The sequence below is a fragment of the Phyllopteryx taeniolatus genome, chromosome 3, assembly GCF_024500385.1.
Source record: "Phyllopteryx taeniolatus isolate TA_2022b chromosome 3, UOR_Ptae_1.2, whole genome shotgun sequence".
In the NCBI taxonomy this organism is placed as follows: Eukaryota; Metazoa; Chordata; class Actinopteri; order Syngnathiformes; family Syngnathidae; genus Phyllopteryx; species Phyllopteryx taeniolatus.
This window is the reverse complement of record NC_084504.1, coordinates 13,957,335-13,976,833: the sequence shown is the minus strand read 5'-3', so window position 1 is coordinate 13,976,833 and position 19,499 is coordinate 13,957,335. Positions and strand designations below refer to the sequence as shown.

The following is a 19,499-nucleotide window of genomic DNA, read 5'->3' as shown; positions in this document are numbered from 1 at the left end:
CAAGCTCTGACCTTTTGGAGTTGAGTTAAATCTGTAAATGGGCTTTCACTTCTATAGCTCTTTTCTACCTTCAAGGTACTCAAAGCGCTTTAACACTGTTTACTCATTCACCTACTAATGATGCAGCGTCAGGAGCAACTTGGGGTTCAATATCTTGATTAGGGACACTTGGACATGGTCACAGGGACCGAGGATTGAACCCACAACCTTTGGTTTGGGAGACAACCACTCTACCACCTGAGCCATGCCACCCCCACTGTAGAAATAATTGGCTTTTGAAGAACCCCTGAAAATGGCCAAAATGGCAGCTTCAAACCCAATTAGGTGCCTTGCTGTACGTTTTCAGGCATTACTTCTTCAAACGTTTTTATTCATATACTCATGATAGACATGCCTACCAAATTTTTTATTACTAAATGAAACGTGTGTGTGTGTGTGTGTGTGTGTGTATGTGTGTGTGTGCGTGTGTGTGTGTGTGTGCGCAGGTTGGGCATGGAGCACGACGGCCAAGGCAACCGCTGCGGAGACGAAACGACGATGGGAAGCGTCATGGCTCCTCTGGTCCAGGCGGCCTTCCACCGATACCACTGGTCAATGTGCAGTGGACAAGAACTGAAGAGATACATCCAGTGAGTCGTGGCCTGTTGTTTTTCTATGTCGTAGCTACTCCTCTTGAGACTTTATCGTCCCCCATTCTGAATCAGGTGATATGTTTTTGTGAACTGCCAATTATATTTAATGGATTTCTGAGAAGATGTGCTGTCGGAATGATGCGCTTCATTCGGGAGCCTCCGTCAAATCCAATCAAAGTTAAATCAGCCTCTCTGCAGCCGCTGTCATCGGCAGACCTTTTTTTCAGTTTGTTTTTGAAGGCATCTCACTGCACTTCAAACAACAGGGAAGTGTGACGTTTGGAGGCTTTCGCTTCTATTTGTTTTTTCCATTGGGTGTGTATGTGAATGTACAAAACAAAGTTTACATTTTGTGTACTGTATACTGTATGTGCATGGTCATATGTTTAGAATGGGTGTGTATGTGAACGGATGAACAGATGTTTACATTTTGTGTATATGTGAATGGACAGATGGATGTTTACATTTTGTGTGTAGGTAAATGGACAGAAATACGTTTTCATTCCTCGTCAATGTGAATGGCCAGGCAAGTGTTTGGATTTTATGTGAACGGACAGATGAGTGTTTACATTTTTGCACGTATGAGAATGGACAGATGGCTGTTTAGATATGAACGGACAGGTTAATAGCAACATTCAGTCTGAGCATAGGCATGCAGCAGCCATTGAAGAAAAAGCAGCAGCTTAAGCACAGACTTGATTGGCACTAATGTACGTCCTCGGATTCATATCTCCATCCGGCCGTAAAACAATCAATTGCCGATTCTGCTGAGCACGGCGACTAGCGTATATCGACTGCTGTGTCCACTCAACTAGAAGACTTACAAACGCAGGATTAGGAGCTGCAATGCTAGGAAGAGCCGAGGTCTTACATCTTTCAATCCAATTTCACATGTGCCAGGTTGGTTTTTCAAGTTGACAGTGATGTAACCAACGAGCCAGTTTGGGTTTTAATGCTACCTTGCCTCCTAATCTGCCTCAAGTCATACCACAGTCACACAATCACAGATGTCGGTTCCATATCTCAATTCAAAGCCTCCGAAGTTCACATAATTCTATTTTCCTGTGGAAATATGAGGTTTGTCAAAAATTAACCCACCAAAAAATATCAACAATGGAATATTCCATTCATTCATTTTCCATACCACTTTTCCTCACTAGGGTCGCAGGCGTGCTGAAGCCTATCCCAGCTGACTCTGGGCGAGAGGCGGGGTATACCAGCCAATCGCATGGCACATATAAACAAACAATCATTCGCACTCACGTTCACACATATGGGCAATTTAGAGTATCCAATTCACCTATCATGCATGTGTTTGTGATGTGAGAGCCGGAGAAAACCCATACAGGCACAGGGAAAACATGCAAACTCCACACAGGCAAGGCCGGATTTGAACGTGGGTCGTCAGAACTGTGAAGCAGATGTGCTAACCAGTCGTACACTGTGTCACCACAATGGAAAATTAAAAACAAAAACAAAACAATTGTACTGAAATCAGTAAAATTTGAGGTCCTCTAGGTTAGTGTTATGCTCAAGACCACACTATGCGAGACCAAGACTTGCCCCAGAGTAGAACTTACCAAAACAATTAAGACCAAGACTTTTGAGAGTCAAGACCCAATCAAGATCATGACCGAGACAAGACCAGTAACGTAAGAATTTATTTTAAATATCAGGACAAGGTTAAACAGTAAAAGTGCATTCTCTCTATTTTTCTATTAAATACATTTGACAGCCAAAAACACGGTGTCTGCAACTCGTTCAAGCACAACATGGAAAAATAATAATTTTTTCAGCTAAATTAAAAAAAAAAAATCATTGTATGTATTTAAAAATGAAGATTTAAAGAGCTTGGTTGTATTTAATTAACATATGAGACTGCAGCATTTTGTGACCTAAACCTACATACATGGTGGGGTCTCATAATGAAACCAATTCAAGGTGGAATTCAAACCTCTTTCCAGAAATATTCACCTAAGAAAGACAAAATTTGAGTCGCTTATTTTACTTACAGTTAACGTTAGCTGACCTGTGTTTATGTTTTCTTTCGAGATGTCGGCTGAAAGTTCAACATCGTCTCCCGCCTTTTCAGTGAGTTAAAAACCGCAGCATTTGCACACCGCATTGTTTTATTTTGCATGTACTTTTACATATAAAGTCTTTGTGGTTGAGGAAGCCAAATTTAATAACCGTTGAGTTAGCAGACAGGTCTTGTTCTGGGGCTGTCCTTGCTCAGATTCATACTTATGTTTCGCACCTTTAACTTCCGCTTGTGAGCCGGTCATGGAGGCAGTGTCTCTCAGTCAACAGCACGAAGATTGCAGTCATTACGGGGGTGGTATGGGATTAGTAACACGTGAATTGAAGGTATTTGTTGTTTTATCAAGTGCTTCTCCTTGTTATCACATTAATGTAGCTGAAAAAAAGCAGATCATTGCATGTCTCGACCAGTCTCGAAAGAAAATCCTGAGTCCGGCCAGACCCAGGCCGAGACAATACGAAACATTTTGGGAGTTTTGTGTTTGTTACAAATGACAAACAAATGTTTGCATCTTGCGTGTATGCTAAGGGACAGATTGCTGTTTACATTTCCAGAACGTGAATTGACAGGTTATTGGCCACGTTAAAGGTGGAAAATGTTTTGAAATGATTTCTCTTGGACTTTATATCCACTGACTGTATATACAGTATATTGACAGACAGATGTTGACAAATTGCAGGGTGGTATGAATCTTTTAAGACCACCGCCAATTAGAATAGCCAAAATTCGTGAGCCTAACCGCTATTCTCATCCCCCACCAGCTTATATTTGCACCGTCTGACACGCACAGACATATGAAGCCTGCGTCACCTTGCTACATGGACATTTTGCTGTGTCACAGAGCACCATAGTCCGGTTGATTGATTGAAAAGGGCTGATTGGACGATGAGATTTAAAAAACATGTTTAGTGATTAGCGACTTCAAACATTAAAAGTCAATGAGGAGTGGTTAAGTCCACTCGTGGACTGGTGGACAATCGGTTCAACCCCTAACGTGTGACGTGAAAAACATGATGGTCAACAAAATCAGAACCTTTATAATGGGAACCAGCTGTATTCTGCTGTTACATACAGGGACCCTTTTTTTTTTTTTTTTCTCCTTTTCAGCATTGAGAGAAGTACAAAGAAACCAAAAAGTCACCGCATTTGTCTCCCCACCAGCACCTACGACTGCCTACTGGACGACCCCTTTAAGCACGACTGGCCGGAGCTTCCCGAGCTGCCCGGGATCAACTACTCCATGGACGAGCAGTGTCGCTTCGACTTTGGCGTGGGCTACAAGATCTGCACCTCCGTGAGTACCAAAAATCACCCAGCATTCCTTTGCAGACCTTCCTTTGTTTATTTATGAACGTCACTCATGTCGTGCATTGTGAGATTCTGCCAGGGGAAAGTGCTCACGCTCATCCGCTATTAGTTGCTCATTTCAAGTGCTAAGAGAGCGGTCGGAATATTAACAGTGTTGATTAATCGTCTTTGAATTGTTTGTGTTATTTTGTGAAGCCACTAAGGAAGGGTACTAGTGATGGCAAAGTGTGGGGAATGGAACTGTGACGATAATGATTGAAGTTGACACTGGAAAACTATTTTCCATGCTAGGATTTAATTGCTTGTGCTGGGACTACTAACAATGACACAGCTTGTATTAAAGATCCCATATTTTGGCAAATTTAGATCTCCATAGAGTGACTGTATAACATGGACTCAATATAAAAGGTGTGTGTATATATATATATATATATATATATATATATATATATATATATATATAAATATACTGGGTATGGAAAGTATTCAGAACCCCTTAAATTTTTCACTCTTTGTTATATTGCAGCCATTTGTAAAAATCATTTAAGTTCATTTTCTTTCCTAATTAATCTACACAGAGCACCCCATATTGACAGAAAAAAAACTGAATGGTTGAAATTTTTGCAGATTTATTAATAAAGAAAAACTGAAATATCACACAGCCATAAGTATTCAGACCCTTCGCTGTGACACTCATATATTTAACTCGGGTGCTGTCCATTTCTTCTGATCATCCTTGAGATGGTTCTACACCTTCATTGGAGACCAGCTGTGTTTGATTATACTGATTGGACTTGATTAGGAAAGCCACACGCAAGTCTATATAAGACCTTACAGCTCACAGTCAATGTCAGACCAAATAAGAATCATGAGGTCAAAGGAACTGCCTGAAGAGCTCAGAGACAGAATTGTGGCAAGGCACAGATCTGGCCAAGGTTACCAAAAAAATTCTGCTGCACTTAAGGTTCCTAAGAGCCCAATGGCCTCCATAATCCTTAAATGGAAGACGTTTGGGACGACCAGAAGCCTTCCCAGAGCTGGCCGTCCGGCCAAACTGAGCAATCGGGGGAGGAGAGCCTTAGTGAGAGAGGTAAAGAAGAACCCAAAGATCACTATGGCTGAGCTCCAGAGATGCAGTCGGGAGATGGGAGAAAGCCGACCGCAACTGCAGCCCTCCACCAGTCTGGGCTTTATGGCAGAGTGGCCCGACGGAAGCCTCTCCTCAGTGCAAGACACATGAAAGTCTGCATGGTGAGAAATAAGATTCTCTGCTCTGATGAGACCAATATAGAACTTTTTGGCCTTAATTCCAAGCGGAGAAATCATCACCTGTCCAATACAGTCCCAACAGTGAAGCATGGTGGTGGCAGCATCAAGCTGTGGGTGTGTTTTTCAGCTGCAGGGACAGGCCGACTGGTTGCAATCGAAGGAAAGATTAATGCGGCCAAGTACAGGTATATCCTGGCCAGAGTGCTCAGGACCTCAGACTGGGCCAAAGGTTCACCTTCCAACAAGACAATGACCCTAAGCACGAAGCTAAAATAACAAAGGAGTGGCTTCAGAACAACTCAGTGACTGTTCTTGAATGGCCCAACCAGAGCCTTGACTTGAACCCAATTGAGTTTCTCTGGAGAGACCTGAAAATAGCTGTCCACCAACGTTCACCATCCAAACTGACAGAACTGGAGAGGATCTGCGAGGAGGAATGGCAGAGGATCCCCAAATCCAGGTATGAAAAACTTGTTGCATCATTCCCCAAAAAACTCATGGCTATATTAGCTCAAAAGGGTGCTTCTACTCAATACTGAGCAAAGGGTCTGAATACTTTTGGCCCTGTGATATTTCAGTTTTTCTTTTCTAATAAATCTGCAAAAATTTGGGGTGCTGTGTGTACATTAAAGAGGAAAAAGGAGCTTAAATTATTTTAGCAAATGGCTGCAATATAAAAAAGAGTGAAAAATTTAAGGCGGTCTGAATACTTTTTGTACCCACTATATATATATATATATAAATGAATACAATAATATATGATATAATATTGTTAAAATAACTATATAATAAAATAAAAGATAATAAATTGAATGAAAAAGAAGTATAAATTGACACACAGCACACTACACCCACTACAGCGTGCCTCATGTATGCTTCATTTTTGACACAACCAAACTTTTCCCCAGCGCATATTTGTTATTTCCTTCTCGCAGAAGCTCACTTTGTCACTTAAACAAAGTGAGTGCTCACCCTCCTCCCCTCGTCATATCTCGCCCATTCATTTCCTCAGAGATGTTGAGGAAATTGACAGTGCACCAGCACACATTCATTAAGGGCAAACGTGTGGGTGAGAAAGGGATGTGGGGGCACATAGTATCGTTGCAAATCACCCAAAACCAGAAAATCATGTGGGAGAGAGAGTTGCAGCTTGCAGCGTCACATATTACCTGCTGCTGCTGCTGCAAAAAAAAAAAAAATCTGTTGACAGATGCTTTCTGAAGGCGTCATCTTAATAAATGAGTCTGACGAATGTGTTGACTAGGCAGTTCATCTATCTGGATTTGTAATTGCAATTCCATCTGCCAAATGACTGGTGGAAAATATGGCAACTCTGTAAATACTGTACAGTTGAGGGTCAAATTTGATCAAAAGATAAATGGATGCAAATTACTGTAAATATTGTCATGTTAAATTGTTAAATATATTAAATAAAAATAAAACAATGCATTGAATAAATTTAATAACAATAAATTGATATAAGTTGATACAAAATAGATTCAATTAAAACTAATTAAACAATATTAATTGACTTTTACAGTAAATGTAAAATTGCATCTTAAATTATGTCTACAATAAGAAAAACTCATTTAAAATAAAATAACATTCAAAAACACTGGTGCATAAAAATATGGCTAATTTGTATATACAATGAAAGGTCAAATTTTATCCAATTTAGAAAATGTTTATTTAAATTAAAAATCAAAGAGAATATAAATTACATTCAGTCTAATAAAAGCATTAATTGACATTTTCAGTGAATGTAAAATTGAATTTTAGGTCAAATGTAAAATAAAATAATTTAAAATAGAATTAATAATGAGGTGGCATGGTGGACGACTGGTTAGCACATCTGCCTCACAGTTCTGGGGACCTGGGTTCAAATCTGGTCTCGCCTCTGTGGTGTTTGCATGTTCTCCCCATGCCTGTGTGGCTTTTCTCTGGGTAATCCGGTTTCCTCACACATTCCAAAAACATGCATGTTAGGTTGATTAAAGACTCTAAAATTGAGCGTAGGTGTGAATGTGAGTGTGAATGTTTGTTTGTATATATGTGCCCTGCGATTAGCTGGCAACCAGTTCAGGGTGTACCCCACCTCTCGCCCAAAGTTAGCTGCGAGGGGGTCGAGCACGCCCGCGACCCTCGTGAGGATTAGCGGTATGAAAAATGGATGGATAGGTGGATGGAGTTTTGCGTAAAAATAGGGCTACTCTGTAAATTGATAAAATTTGAAAAATGTTAAATGAAATCAAAAATCCAAAACAAAATAAACTGTTTTATTGACATTTACAATCAATGTAAAATGGAAATTTAAATTGAATCTAAAAGAAAAATGAAAAATGAAAAAAAAAAAATTTGAAAAATACTTGCGCCTAAACTGGCTAATCTGAAAATGTCATCAAATTTCGAAAATGTTTTCTGCAGGAAATAATTGCAGTAGAAATATTCCATTGCAGGGTCATACTGTTGCTGTCATAAATCCATTACTGGTACAGTATTATGTAAAAGAACAGGTCAATCACTCTTACTAGCAAAAGTAAAAAAACAAACAAACAAAAAACGAATAAAATAGCCTTTAGAGACGTGTCTCCATCTCATATCCAACTATCAAACTAAGTTTATCTCTGCAAATAGTAAAAGCAGTATCTATGTACTCCATTTATATCGTGCCTCAAGTGTTCAGACTGAGTCACAACATAATGAAATACCTTGTGGTACAGGCTACATTAAAGTGAAATGTGTGGCCTTTCATTACATACTTGACAAGTCACATGACACCATTTCGCTCTTTCATATTGGCGGTATTGGATGAAATGCAATGTAAACACACAGCACTCAGTTCTCTGCTTCAATGTTTCCAAGTGTGTTTGTCCCCGCCCCACTCACCTCAGGATGTCTCATGATGTCCTTTAATCCTCTTCCCTGGAGGTAAATGATGAGCTTTTTCGGCCATGACAATCCTTTTTAAATCCACTCTTGCTTTGTAGGCATGCTCTATGACACTTGTCACCAGTGAGCGGCTCCCGCAATATGTCCGCTTCCTCCATTCATCCAGAGTGTGCTTCGTTTTAAGGTCTCTTAAACAAACACATTGGGCAAAAAAGACCTTGGTTAATGCTGTGTATTTCCCGCACTTTTATTTTATCTTTCAGTTTCGCACATTCGACCCATGCAAGCAGCTATGGTGCAGTCACCCCGACAATCCTTACTTCTGTAAGACCAAGAAGGGCCCGCCCCTCGACGGGACTGAATGTGCAACCGGGAAAGTATGTTTATCTAGTTTGTATGTGTCAATTCCTTATTTATATTTAAAATGATAATTTAACAGTGAGTCGTCAAATTTTGCTGCCACGCTCTGTCCAAATGAGATGACTAAAATTCAAATCCCTCGCACTTTAACATTGCCTGTTTGTCTAGTGTACTTGGTTCAAATTCGGTACCAATTGAGAAACATCGCTCGGTCAAGTCTGCCTTTGAAGGAGCCATGGAAATGTCAAAAATAACCCTAAAATGGTAGTTTCAAACCAACATGGCAGCCTTCCTATGTCATGAGACTTTTTTGTGAGTCTTCTCACAGTAGAACTGCCTACCAAATTTTATATTGCTCAGTGAAACAGGCTTCCGGGGCTGAATTTTCAAATAGAGTTTTGTGTTTAATGGTGGAAATGGACAGAATGACTCCAAAATGGCCACTTTGAAGCACAATGGCAGACTTCCCGTGTCTTTTCTAGTATGACTTCTTGAGACTTTTTTTTTTTTTTTTTTTTTTTCCACCAGTTTTTATGTTGCTAAGTCAAATTGGTTTCAGGGGCTGAATTTCCAAAGATTTGTTTTATGTTCTGCGATTGGCAGTTGACCAGTTCAGGGTGTACCCCGCCTCTGGCCCAGAGGCTCCAACACGCCCACGACCCTCGTGAGGATAAGCGGTACGCAAAATGGATGGATGGATGGATTGTTTTATGTTAATGGCGTGTCATCAAACTTCGCCACCATGCTCCATCCACACGCAATAGGCAAAAACTTAAATCCTTCGCAATGTAGCATCACCCATCTAGTTTATGTTGTTCCAATTTGGTAGCAATCAGACAAAATCGTGTCTGAAAAAAAAAAGTTTGTCTGAAGGACTGAAAACGGGCCAAAAAGAAAGTATAAAATGGTATTTCAAACTAAAGGGGCTGATTTCCAATTGCTTCAAATCCATTGTTTCTTTAGACTTTTTTGGAGGTCTACTCATGATAAATATTTCTACCACATTTCATGTTTGCTAAGTCAAATTGGCTTTAGGGGCTGAATTTCCAAAGATTAGAGTTTCCTGTTTAATGGCAGAAATGTACACAGTTGACTCTAAAATGGCCGCTCGGAAGCCAAATGGCAGACTTTTTGTTTTATGCCATGGCTTCATTCGACTTTTTAGTGAGTCTCCTCACAATAGACATGCCTACCGAATTTCATGTCACCAAGTGAAACAGGCTACTGGGGCTGAATTTTCAAAACATTCCAGGGGGTGCTACAGAGCCAATATTTTAGGAAAAGTAAACGCATCTCTCAAATAGACATCTCCTTATTCCCATCAGAAAAAAAACTATTACAGTTCATAGATGTTATCATTTACGCACAAATTGTCAAAAGTGCTTTTGCCAACCAAAACAGCAACATCTACCAAGGTACAATTAAAGGGTTTTGTGTGATCATTTGCCTCTTTTACCCTATAGTGGTGCTACAAGGGTCACTGCATGTGGAAGAACCCCAGTCAGGTGAAGCAAGATGGCGCTTGGAGCTCGTGGGGCAAACATGGCTCCTGCTCGCGTTCCTGTGGGACCGGCGTTCGCCTCCGAACGCGCCAGTGCAACAACCCCTCGTAAGCGCTACACGCTGACATTTGTCTGTTTTTCCATTCTTGTTATGTATAATCATGAAATGGATTGAACATATCATGTAATAAGCATAAAAGATTACCCATTGATTTTGTAGTAGCAAGCTGGTGTGCAGGAAAATCTTTGTGTTTGTTGCATGTGTTGCAGCCCACTTCTAGCAGTTGCAAAACCATTCGTGTTAACGGAGCCAAATAACAACAAACAAATCAGAATTTGTTGTTCCTTTATTAATAATTGATGGGTGTAGAACTGTTGTATAAAATGTTATTTTCTTTTATATATAATTTATTATACTCATTATAATCCCTCAAGGGAGAATTGAACTTACAGTCTGTTGTATATTTTTTGTTGCACACAACAGAACCAGATCAAAAAAATGCAGGAATGCAAGAGATTCATAGTGAAAGAGGCCCGCAATCATTGCTTCATCCACTTGAGCTGGAGGGGTGGGGGCGGTGCCTTGCTTAAGGGCACCTCGACAGTAGCCAGAAAGCAGACTAGCATCTCTCCAAAAACTGGTTGCCATTTTCTTTTTTTTTTTTACATTTTTTGTCGAAGCCGTGACCTTGTCGGCTCTGAAACCCAAGTCTTTACAGATGACCTACTGTCGCCCTAAAACCTATTTTCTATGACCGAATCACAGCCGTGGTGACAAGACAGCATCACTCCGTCTTGTGCGATATTGCTTAAAGATATACATTTAACTGTCATACAGTGGTGCCTTTGAGTAAAATGTATGCCATGTTCAAGATAATAGGGATACAAGTTAAAAAAAAATTCCATGACTTCGCTTGTAACTCAAAACACCCATATCTCAAATCATTCATCAGATCATCATCATTGAAATGAATGGGAAATGCCATTCATCCGTTCTAGCCTCCCTCTCAAAAATGTCTTATTTGATAATAAAAAATAGCACTCCATAATATTGTACTTTATAAACATTTACATTAATAATGTAGTTAAATTGAATGTAAAAAAATAAACAGATTTTGCCACATTGTTTTGCTTAATTTATATTGACATTGTGTTGTGTCTTAAATGGTTATACCACTGCAACACGATAATTATAATAATACTGTTCATCAACGTCTATGGCATTTTTCATTGTTTATAACATCAAGCTAAGCGAACTTTTCTAAGGCAACACTATGAGGTTGTTTTAAATATAAAACATGTCATTCCCTTTGTTTTTTGTTTAGTCTGACAGTAAACTTCAACTGCGGGTGTCAATAAACAGTTTTAAGACACTTTTTTGAAGAATTGTTCACTGTCTGCCAAACTGGTGCTTGTTTTGAAGTGAGTTGAGTTCACTGTCACCAGACCGCGCTTGTATCTCAAATTTTTGCTTGGAAGTCAAAGCAAAACACCTAGTATCTCAAAAACAACCATAAGTCAGGTCACTCATATCCAAAGACACCACTGGCTATAGTTTTTATCATATTAATCTATTCTCATATTATCAAGCATTCAAAAATACAATTAATCCCTATCCATCCATTTTCTGTACCACTTATCCTCACTGGGATCACGGGCATGCTGGAGCCTATCCCAGCTATCTTTGGGCAAGAGGAGAGAGAACGGTCCTCAGAACTGGGACGGAGATGTGCTAACCAGTCAGCCACTGTGCCGCCTAATCCCTATCCTATATAATACATATACTGTATATAATATGTATTCCTACTCCTATTAATATATCAATTTAATAATTATCCAATCTAACATTAAACAATCATCAGAATCATTTCAATCACTGCATGATTTTATTTCCTAAATATTTTAATGATAATAACAATCCATTTTAATACTGATCATTTAAAAGTAAAGGACTCAAATCTAGTCAAGAAAATGTTGAATCATATTACATATGCATAATATAAAAAGTATGCATGTAATAAGGGGAATCGTAGGAGGTGAAAATGAGTAGCAGGAAAACTTTGATTAAGTGCACTGACATAATGAAGCCTATTTGGACTCTAAAAGATCTCTTTGGAATAGAACAAAGGTGTCCCCTAACAGCAAGGTAGCCAGAAGGGCGCCGTTCGTATTAGCATAACTTGAAGGTTAAGGCTGACTTCCCTATTCTTGGACATGAAACAGTAAACAATGTTAGATCACGATAGCCATGAGCTAATTGCTAAATGTCCTTCCTCCCCCACCTAAAGTCCTATAAATGGTGGCCAGGACTGCCCTGGTGTCAACTTCGAGTATCAACTGTGCAACACTGACGATTGCCCAAAGCACTTTGAGGACTTCCGAGCTCAGCAGTGTCAGCTCCGCAACTCCCACTTCGAATTCCAAAACACCAAGCACCACTGGCTACCCTATGAGCATCTTGATGGTGAGTTGGGCTGCCGCTGATGGGCTAGCGGATGGGGAGGGGGGGTTGTGGTCCTCTGGGACTGGTGGGGAATTGGGGGGGGGTGTTAGGCGGTGGAATCTAGGTTCATTCACGGTCAAGGCATCCTTACATAAAGACATCGAAACACTGCCAGCTGGTGCCCTGGAGGGATGGGAAATGTCACATTTGCATGGACTGGACAAATGAAAGGGTCTTGTGTTAGTGTTACTTTCCACAATAGTAATAAACAAACTGAATGTTTCAAAATAATCCACAGAATATAAATACATAAATAAAGTTCACAGCATCCTAGGTCACACACAGGCAATGTTGCTATATTATACAAATACTGTAATGCGATTGTTCCTTGCATGTTTTTTGATAATTGCCACCTTGCATAATAGAAAACAACAGATCAACTAGGAATAATCCATAGTCATGAAAGCCCACGATTGGCTCAGTCAGGCATGGGCACATGATAGATCCTTCGTACAATTACGGTCATGCGATCATTCCTTGACAGTTATTCATAATAATCTCCTCCTTGCACAATAGAAATAAACAGAGCAACTAGAAATAATCGACAGTTTAAATTAAACGTTTACAACATGGTCGATCATGTGCTGGCAGTGTTGTCACGTCATACAATTATTGTTAATGCAAACAGTCCTTGCCAGTTATTCATGATAACTGCCACATTACACAGTAGAAATCAACTGAATGACTAGAAATAATTCACTTTGGAAAAAAAAAAGTTCACAGCATGCTCAATCATGCGCAGGGTATGTAGACATGTCATACAATTATTGCTAATGCGATCGTTCCTTGATAGAAATTTGTGACAAACTCCACCTTGCACAATGGAATTTAACAGAACGACAAGAAATAATCCGCAACATTAAAAATGATAAACAGCACCTGCAAGTTACATGTTTTTTAATTAATGCAATCACTCCTCTCACCAGTTATTCATGATGACCACCACCTTGCGCAATAGAAAAAAAATTACATTCTCCATGGGTACAGATGTGTCACACAGTAACTTTAATGGGATAGTTCCTTGCCAGTTATTCATGATAACCGCCACCTTGCACAATAGAAATAAACACGATGACTAGAAAATAATCCACAGTCAAAAAATATCATGAAATGCAGCGTCATGCATCGGAAATAAAGACGTCATACAATTACTGCAATGCAATTGTTCCTTGCAAGTTATTAACATTAGCCACCACCTTGCACAATACAGTCAAACACAATGACTGGAAATAATCCACAGTGGAACTCGTGTAGAGTCTGAATTTAAAATGAGAGTTAATCCTGTTGCCCGTAATGGTTGTGTTGTAGCCAACAAGAGATGCCACCTGTACTGCCAGTCCAAGGAAACGGGCGACGTGGCGTACATGAAGCAACTGGTGCATGATGGGACTCGATGCTCCTACAAGGACGCCTACAGTGTCTGCATTCGTGGGGAGTGTGTGGTAAGGCCTTGAGACCGTGCATATGCAATGCACCACCTATATCTATATCTACTTGTCATTAAAGCTGCGTGTGTAAAAGTGGTTTCACCGATCAACGTGACATTGAGTGGGCATATCTATCATAACAGGACTCACGAAAAAGTCTCAAGGACCCATGCCGGAAATTGAAAAGAAAGTCAGCCATTTTGGTTTAAATCAGTCATCTCTAACTCAGTAGCTTCCCTTGCGAATCCTAGGATAAAATCAGCCCCCAACACCAGTTCCACCGGTCGACACCAAAGTGGGTTAATAGGTATATCATAACAGGATACACTAAAAGGTCTCATGGAACCATGCCGGAAATTGAAGCGAAAGTTGGCCATTTTTTGCTTTAAATCAGACATTTCTACCTCAGTAGCTCACCCTGGAAAGCCCTGGAAAAACAAGTCAGCCCCGTACAACCGGTGGACACGAAATTGAATGGTCTTATCTATCATGACAGGACACACAAAAAAAGTCTCAAGAACCCATGCCATTGAACAGGAAGCCAGCCGTTTTAGTCTGAAGCAGCCATTTGGAATGAATTCCAGGGCTTGTATTTTGGTGAACTCCTGCTAAGGAATTGACCCAAATGCGCCCCAATCATCCGAAGCAGGTATTCTGGACAGATGGCCGATGCGAAATTGCCAAGCGTTTTTGCTTATACCCTCTAATGTGGGCGGAGCATGGCGTTAGTTTAATGACTATTTTGAGGATTCACCATGAAAAAGTGGGTGCGAGGGCCTGTTTAGTTTTAATTATTATTATTCAGAAAAAAACATTTACATTTTGGGGGCCTCAACATGCCGGGAAACTCACCCATTCAACTCACCACCAAGGACCCATGCTGAAAATTGAACAGGAAGGTTTCCATTTTGGGTTAAAGCAGCATTTTAGGGTCATTTTAGACATTTCCAGGGCCCTTCAAAGAAAAATTCTTGCAAGAGATTTCTTCCGATGGCTACCAATTTGCAATTTCATACAGTAGACTAGATAAGGTTTTTCAAAATTTTTACACCAAGTATCACCTCTAAAAATACTTCGCTCTCCAAGTGCCGCCGTAATGACCAACATTACGCAACCTGCAACATTATGCACAGATTAAACAATAAACCTGCGGATGTAGGAAAAGAACAAAGCGTACTTAATGATTCAATTGAAATGTATTGCATGTAAAAGCGCAAGATGGTGAATGACTGGTTAGTACATCCGTCTCACAGTTCAGAGGTCATGGGTTCAAATCCGGGCTTTGGCCTTCCTGTGTGGAGTTTGCATGTTCTCTCCGTGCCTGCGTGGGTTTTCCGTGGGTACTCTAGTTTCCTCCCACATTCCAAAAACATGCATGGTAGGTGAATTGAAGACTTTGACGTTTGAATTGTCCGTGGGTGTGAAGTGTCTACAGTATTTGTGCCCTGTGATTGGCTGGCGACCAGTTCAGGGTGTACACCACTTCCTACCGATTTGGGATATGTTCCAAGACACCCGCGACGCTAGTGAGGATAAGTGCTACAGAAAATGAATGAATGCATATAAAAGTAACATAAAAGATTCCACCTACATATATGTTTGAAAACAGTTTCATTGTTTTTAACTTTGTTACTTTTTGTTTTTGATTGATTGTAGTTTATTTCACAGAAAAAGATTTATAATTAGATAAGCAAAAATAAACAAAAGACGCCAGTAGCAGTATTCGAAAAAAAGTAGGAAGAAGTCAAAATGCATATATCCTGACCACATTGAAATTATGTTATGTTCTATTGTCTTTTGATTTATGTTATTAATTTCTATTTATGGACAGCACTTGATTTCAACTGTGGTTGTTTATGAAGTGCTCTAAATAAAATTGAGTTGAGTTCTAAAAGATTAAATGCAAACGTACTGTACAGTACTGTACTTAAAAGTTAAATATAACTGAAATGTACTTAACAAGATGTACTAGATTAAAACAAAGTTTAAGCCAGTGTAAAATTTGAGCATTTAAATCAGTGATTCTTGGATGTACCACTAGAAGGACTAAATTTGATGACTCACCAAAAAAGATGAAACGCTCTTCAATGGTGCTACTTGCCTCTTAACTAGAACAGGTAAGAGGGAGCCCTTAAATCCTCCTTGTTTTCTTATTTGTTTTTGAGTTTGTTATTGTTTTGTTGGGCCTCATTCACTAATAAATGCGTTGAAATGTTTTGTTCTGAGCACAAGTTGAGCATACAGTAGATGCAAAGTTACCGTCAGATTCATGACACGTGCACAGCGGGCAATTTTCTTCGTAACTCCGTGCATATGTTAATGAATCAGAATTCATTCTAAATGACAGGCTGGTGTTTGCGGTGCTCCAATCTGCATTAACTGCGCCCCCATTTCCCTGTAAATGTACGTCCGTGGACGCATGTCAACCAGTGCGGACTCGCGCGAAGGTTGAAGTCACAAGAGGTGGCTGATCCAAAACTTTAATAACTTTCTTAATCGCTATCCAATATTCAAAAGGTTGGTATTATCGGAAAGTCATCTGGAAACTAAGTACCCGTGGTTATTATTATTTTAACACTGTTAACGTGTTGACTGCCTTTGGTACTTTTAATCAGTCTTTTAGAGTTCCAGCTCCTGATTATCTTTAAATAATAAGTCTGAAGGTAAAGGTTTTCTTTTCTTTTTTTTTTTTTTTTTTTTTTTTTTTAAACCTCTCCCGTTCTGCTCCATGGCCTTGCATAATGGTGGATCTGTATGCCTTTGTGCTGGAACAGTTTTGCTGTGCAACAGGGAAGGTGAAGGTTTTCTAATCTCTCTGCGCTTTTTTGGGGGGTGCTGGGGCTCTTCAGAAAGTGGGCTGTGACAGAGAAATCGGCTCCAACAAAGTGGAGGATAAGTGTGGCGTCTGCGGAGGCGACAACTCTCACTGCCGCACCGTTAAGGGAACCTTCACCCGGACCCCAAAGAAAGCTGGTAAGTCATCAAAAAGAACCCTTTTCACAAAAAAATTATCTTCCATGTCCTCTGTAATTGAATTTAACTGCATATTTTCTGATCGTCCACTGTTATGCTTGCACTAACGTCTAACCCCTGACTTTCATTTAATTGATGAAGCTGCTATCATGTTACATCCACACATTTGGGGGAATGTACATAAATGCACGTATTAGTTCAGCAATACCTATAAAATGCCCCTTGGTGACAGTATCGCCTTCTTTTTTCCATTCTGTGCCTGTCAGAAATTTTCAAAGTTTGAGTAGTTTGGCTTTATTTTAGTTTACATTTATTCTACACTTCAGTTGCTTTTTCTTTTACACAAACCCATACGTTGGCAGCTGATAAATAAAGTGACACAGCTGTCAAAATCGTCAGGATTAAGAACTTTATTAATTTGTGAAGAAATAATTAAAGTCACACTTGCTTTATTTTGTTTTTTTTTTTAAAGCAAAATCCCATTATGCATTGACTTTTATGCCTTGGTTTTAATTGAAGCGTCGTCTCTCGGGTTATCTCCCCTCGCCAGACACGCTGTGTGACACTGACTACTGAGGGCATGTTTCCAAAAATTATTATATTTATGACCTACATTCATTTATTTGAGTCCCCCCCATGATTACCTCAGTCAGTGTATAATTTAAATAACCCACAAAGTTTGTAAAATTTCCATAATCCAGCCATAAAGTGATGGCACACTATTGTTAAGAGATCTCGTAAATAGCCTTAAGATGGCAGCTTCAGCAAAACAATGACTGTTTTTATTTTTCCTTTTTATCATGAAATTATTATTTTGTGACCATCTTAACATCATCTAACATTTTTTAACAGGGAAAGCGTTAAGCAAGAGAGCCCAAAAAGAAAGCCATTTGTTGGAAAACACACTATGCAAGTATCCATCGTTGTAGCTGTCCAGCTTATAGCGCAGACCGCTAACCTGGCTTTTTACTACTTTCTGCTGCTAATAATGATCCATGTAGGCTTGTGATCAATACATGTTTGCGCAGTTAATGTGAATATTCCTGGAAACTCACTAACTTCAGCCTTTCGTGTGTGTATACAACATCCTGTAGACATCCTTGCAGACCTCTACAGGCAATCTAGTGGTATGGTATCAGCCATTTGTGTACTAATTACAGTGGAACCTCCAAAGACCAACATCAAAAGATTTTGTGTTTAAAAATATAAGTTTTCTGTTTTATGGCGAGTCATCAAACATGGCCGCTTCAAATCAAAATGGAAGACTTGCGTTGTCTTTTCAGGCATGGATTCTTGAGACTTTTTTGTGGTTCTACTGAATTCTACTACTTCTACTCCATGTTGCTAAGTGAAACTGGCTTCATGGGCTGAATTTAAAAATAGAATTCGAAGGGATACTACCAAGCCAATTTTGGGGTATAATAACAGCTTCAAACCAAAATGGTGGACTTCCTGTGCTCATTCGGGCTTGGGTTATTGAGTTGTTTTTGTGGGTCTACTCCTGATAGACATGCCTACAAAATTTCATAATGCTAAATTAACCTGGCTTCAGGGCCTATACCAATTACTACTAATTACCAAAACAATGTATCTATGTTTGTGTAATGGTTATTCCGTCAGTAAATAGAAGCTTGTTAACTTAAATGATATTGGTTATTTTTCTTTTATCCTCACTTTACATCTCTGTTTCCATTTTATTTATATTTATTTATTTATTTTATTAGTGAAGTATGGATGTATTTAGTTTATGTAATTCATCTACTGTATTTTTTCCCTTTTTTTTTACAGTATTTGTATTACTTTCGTTATCTTTTGATTTTATTTGTTTAGTTTGTATTAATAATAATTTACTGTTAGGAAATGCAAAAATAGTATAGAACTTTATTATTTCTTGATTGACATCTCAAAGTATGCAGTGTTCCCCCACTGTTCACATGGGATAGGGACAGAGCCCTGCTGCAAATAGCAAGAATCTGCCCTGCTCAAAAAATTTGCAACAAGATGGAGCCAAAACACTACGTTTGTCTAAATAAAGCTCCTCAACTCACTCAAACATAATTCTTAGGCACCATTATGCCACAAGGTGGCGCCAAAGCACTGATTCTTTGTAAATTAAGCTCATCCATTCATTCCAACATAGTTCCTTGGCATCAAGATGCCACAAGATGGTACCGAATCATTCTGTTTCCAAGAAAATCAGTGAATAGGTGAATTTGCAAATGGCGAAACACTATTATACGGGGGTTCACTGTCATTTTAAAAAGAAATTTAAAATAAGAAAAGCACTTAAATGTTTTTCATTTTTATCCCTTACCATTGATTGTTACCTTAAAACCAGGATACGTACCTAACCGTGATTTTTCCGGGACTTTTACATCCCCTTAGTTAATAATGGTTTTGTGATGGCAACAAACAACTTTGGAAGTTCCACTGTAGTTGGATTTAAACTGGATTCACCCTGGATGCCTTTGTTTTATAATGACACCCACCATACAACTACTACACCCCCGCAGCTAGATCCAAAGTTAGATTGCAGGCCACGTCGTCCTTGGAGCTGTGCCACCTGTCGTAACGCCGCCGAAGCCAGCTGCATCC

At 39.4% G+C, this 19,499-nt stretch overlaps 1 protein-coding gene across 7 annotated transcripts in view; it reads left to right on the top strand.

Moving 5' to 3' along the window:
* adamts3 (ADAM metallopeptidase with thrombospondin type 1 motif, 3) overlaps window positions 1–19,499 on the top strand; it is a 148,055-nt gene that overhangs the window by 101,085 nt on the left and 27,471 nt on the right. For all 7 annotated transcript variants that reach the window (XM_061767087.1, XM_061767090.1, XM_061767088.1 and 4 more), the window contains 7 exons: window positions 486–629; window positions 3,835–3,967; window positions 8,403–8,516; window positions 9,963–10,108; window positions 12,290–12,465; window positions 13,813–13,946; window positions 16,781–16,904. In XM_061767087.1, coding sequence (XP_061623071.1) covers window positions 486–629; window positions 3,835–3,967; window positions 8,403–8,516; window positions 9,963–10,108; window positions 12,290–12,465; window positions 13,813–13,946; window positions 16,781–16,904 — 971 coding nt within the window. The remainder of the gene's footprint in view (window positions 1–485; window positions 630–3,834; window positions 3,968–8,402; window positions 8,517–9,962; window positions 10,109–12,289; window positions 12,466–13,812; window positions 13,947–16,780; window positions 16,905–19,499) is intronic.